Below are 3,002 nucleotides of genomic sequence, written 5' to 3' on the forward strand. Positions count from 1 at the left end.
TCGGATGTTTGGCGTTAATTGCTTTTCTGCATCCATTAGTTCACGTTTGTACTTCGAGTTGTCTTTTTCCATGCACTTCAAATTCCAATACGATCTGGTCACGTGGCCTTCGTACAATTTCGAAATTTTACCTGTTTGGTAATCGTCAATGAAAAAAGAAGTTATGCGTGACCTCAACACGTTGAAACAATTTTTATGATTTTTTATTTGCCGGTTGGTCAGCAAGTTAATGGAAAAATTTCACTTAACTATTCGCGTTAATTTCTTCGGTTTAACTTTTGGGAAATGCTTCGTTAGCGTCGGGAATATTCCAACGATTCGTTTTACGTACAAAATAAGCATGATAAATATTACATCACGGTAATGTAATATCGGAATATATTAAAGGTGTAATTTTGTTCGATTAATTATAATTTATTAATAATGGATTGAAAATACAGATATTAGTTAGACGGAGAAACGATGTTTGATTAACAGGAAAACTAAATGCAACGCTCGTATTTACAACAAATAACTTGACAACTATTTGGTAACTCTCTCTCTCTCTCTCTCACTAGCAACTCTAACACTCGACAACACTCGCAACTCAATTCTAACGACTCTATGCTTCGACATCTCGATCAGCTCTGATTCTCGCAACACGCACACTTTTCGATTCGCCTTGAATAGCGAAACCGTCCTTCTTCTAACGTTGTCTATTGTTTCCCTCATACCTATGTAAAAACTACCAACTACGTGCCTTTAGTCACGTAGGCACTCTTAAATGTAAACGAACCACAGAAACACGCCGTACACGGTTTTTCTATTTTCAGCCGATCTCCAATCAAAGCTATTCTACGATATTACAATCGGCCTTTCCTGACAATCACATCTGCCCTCAGATGTGCTCATCATCGCCGCTCGCACTTACATCACTATCGTCAGCATTCCACCATTCCATGTGATCGGCTGCCGTGGAAGTTGTACGTGGCCCTTCGTGCTCCCCCTCTCGCTGCACTATGTATCGGTCATTTCGCAGGACTTTTATCACCCGATACGGTCCAAGAAATTTCGGATGCAGCTTTAGCACGGGACCCCTCTGCATCCTTTTATGTATATATCTTTCAGACTCTCCTCGAAACTTACCGTGATCTTCAGATCTTACTTTATATGATTGATAACTTTTATCACGACTTTTATCGCAAATATGATGCTTATACTTTTCGTTAGATTTACTTCTATGCTTGTCATTTTGAGATCTATCATTTTCATTTCTGCTACGACATCGTTCTTGAGATCTGTCGCTTCGATGTTCGTTTCGATCTCGATTTTTGTGTCGTTTTGGGTCTTTTGTTTTATGCTTTGAGGATAACGAAGAACTGACATCTCTTACACTTTTATAATCTTTATTATCTTCGCGTCTTGAGTTTCTTGACTCGACAGAATGTTTTGTGTATTTAGTAAAATATTTGAGGTCTTTATTATCAATGTTTAATTCTTTTGAAAATCTATGTTCTCTATTACAATCATGTTTAGATTTGTCTTTTTTTTCTTTGTATTCTATATCACTATAGCAAAATTCCTGTTCTGACTTTCCTGATTTTACATCTACTTGCACATTATCTTTACGGGTGGCTTCAAAACGAAATCGTCATCCTTCATCACTGTCCTGACTATGTTGCATGTCCTTAACGTGTGACAAATCTATCTCACTCGCCTGTGTCTCTACATCTATCTTGAGGACTTCCGGACACTCATCGGGATTTTCGTCCTTTATTCTACTAATAAAAGATTCTCCCCCTTTTATACTTATTTCAACAGTGTCCAAAAAGTCTGCGCCAATAATAAGCGAATGTTGGATCACTGTGTCGGGAACTACGTGTATGGTTATACAGTACGACTCATTGTCTATAATAATGTTCGTCGAAAATTTCCCGAGCGTAAAATTCCTTCCGGAACCGACACCGCGAAATCCAACGATTTCCCGACTTAATCTGGGCGCTCCGATTTTCACATGCTGATCTGCTCGCATTAGAGTCAGCTCACTACCGGTGTCCATCAACGCGCTCAATTCGAAATTTTCCATCTTAACATCCTTACCACGCCTTGTTTGTAACGACCGAAACACGCTGTAAACTTTTTTTCAGGGCTCACCCAAATTGTCGCAACTTGATGCGATGTGTCCGTACTCCCTACATTTGAAGCATTTAGGTCCTCTCGACTTGCTCGGACACTCCGCACACACGTGCTCCGCATCACCGCACTTGTAGCATCGCGTCTTCCTCGCATCTCCAGATCGACCGGGTTCCTTGTTCCTCTCGGTTTCGGACAGCTTCGCCACCGGCTTTACCCTGTTACTCTTCGGCTCCTCAAATTTCGTCCTCATCTCCATATCTCTCTTTATCGCTTCGTAGCGCCTGAAACGCTCTTTTAATTGCTCGATATTCCTGGCTCCGTATAGCACAGTCTTGTTCGCGACCTCGTCGGGAATGCCTTGAATAATGTAGTCTATCAAGGATTGCGTATCAACCCTTCCTTGTTTTGCAATCCCGCACATGTGATACATATATTGTTGCAGACTCTCATCTGCTTTCTTCTTTATATGGGATAACTCGCCATGTATCTGTTTGTCGCTTACTACATTTTCAAACTCATTCCTCAACGCCTTCTTTAGCTTTGCCCAGGACTTTGCGCATCGTTTTTGTCGTACGAAGGCCTGAGCGGAGCCTGCGAGTAATTTCTTAGCATAGGCCACCATGTGGGCGTCTGACCAACCCCACACTTCTGCCATTTCCTCGAAGTCTTCTACCCACTGATTTACACTCAGCAGATCATCCCCGCTGAATTTCTCTAATGAGTCTTCCACGTCTTTAAGACTCAACATCGAACCGACGCATACCTTCTGCTGCTACTCATCGCGGTCCTGATACACCGCTCGCGTGCCTCTCCTGTATTCTCGCGCGCCTTGTTTATCGTCCTCGCCTTCACTTTCGTCGGAGCTCTCTTCTTCCGACGATACATCG

The 3,002-nt window shown here is 41.9% G+C and overlaps 1 protein-coding gene across 1 annotated transcript; it reads right to left on the reverse strand.

The window, feature by feature from the left end:
• Positions 1-877: 877 nt before the first annotated feature.
• Positions 878-2,365, reverse strand: LOC117239502. Its single transcript, XM_033505107.1, has 3 exons — positions 2,134-2,365; positions 1,645-1,854; positions 878-1,455 (listed from the first exon to the last, which is right to left on the reverse strand). Exons 1-3 carry the CDS (start codon positions 2,363-2,365, stop codon positions 878-880), a joined length of 1,020 nt encoding a protein of 339 aa, XP_033360998.1.
• Between the last annotated feature and the right edge of the window lie 637 nt (positions 2,366-3,002).

This window comes from Bombus vosnesenskii, unplaced genomic scaffold (assembly GCF_011952255.1).
Source record: "Bombus vosnesenskii isolate JDL3184/JDL3185 unplaced genomic scaffold, Bvos_JDL3184-5_v1.1 scf7180000014085, whole genome shotgun sequence".
NCBI lineage: Eukaryota > Metazoa > Arthropoda > Insecta > Hymenoptera > Apidae > Bombus > Bombus vosnesenskii.

Coding starts and splice junctions, on each gene's coding strand:
- LOC117239502 (XM_033505107.1), bottom strand. CDS start 2,365: ATGAGGACGAAATTTGAGGAGCCGAAGAGTAACAGGGTAAAGCCGGTG. Junction 1,855..2,133: donor ATCAAGTTGCGACAATTTGG/GTGAGCCCTGAA, acceptor CCATACACGTAG/TTCCCGACACAGTGATCCAA. Junction 1,456..1,644: donor CATGCAACATAGTCAGGACA/GTGATGAAGGAT, acceptor TTGATAATAAAG/ACCTCAAATATTTTACTAAA.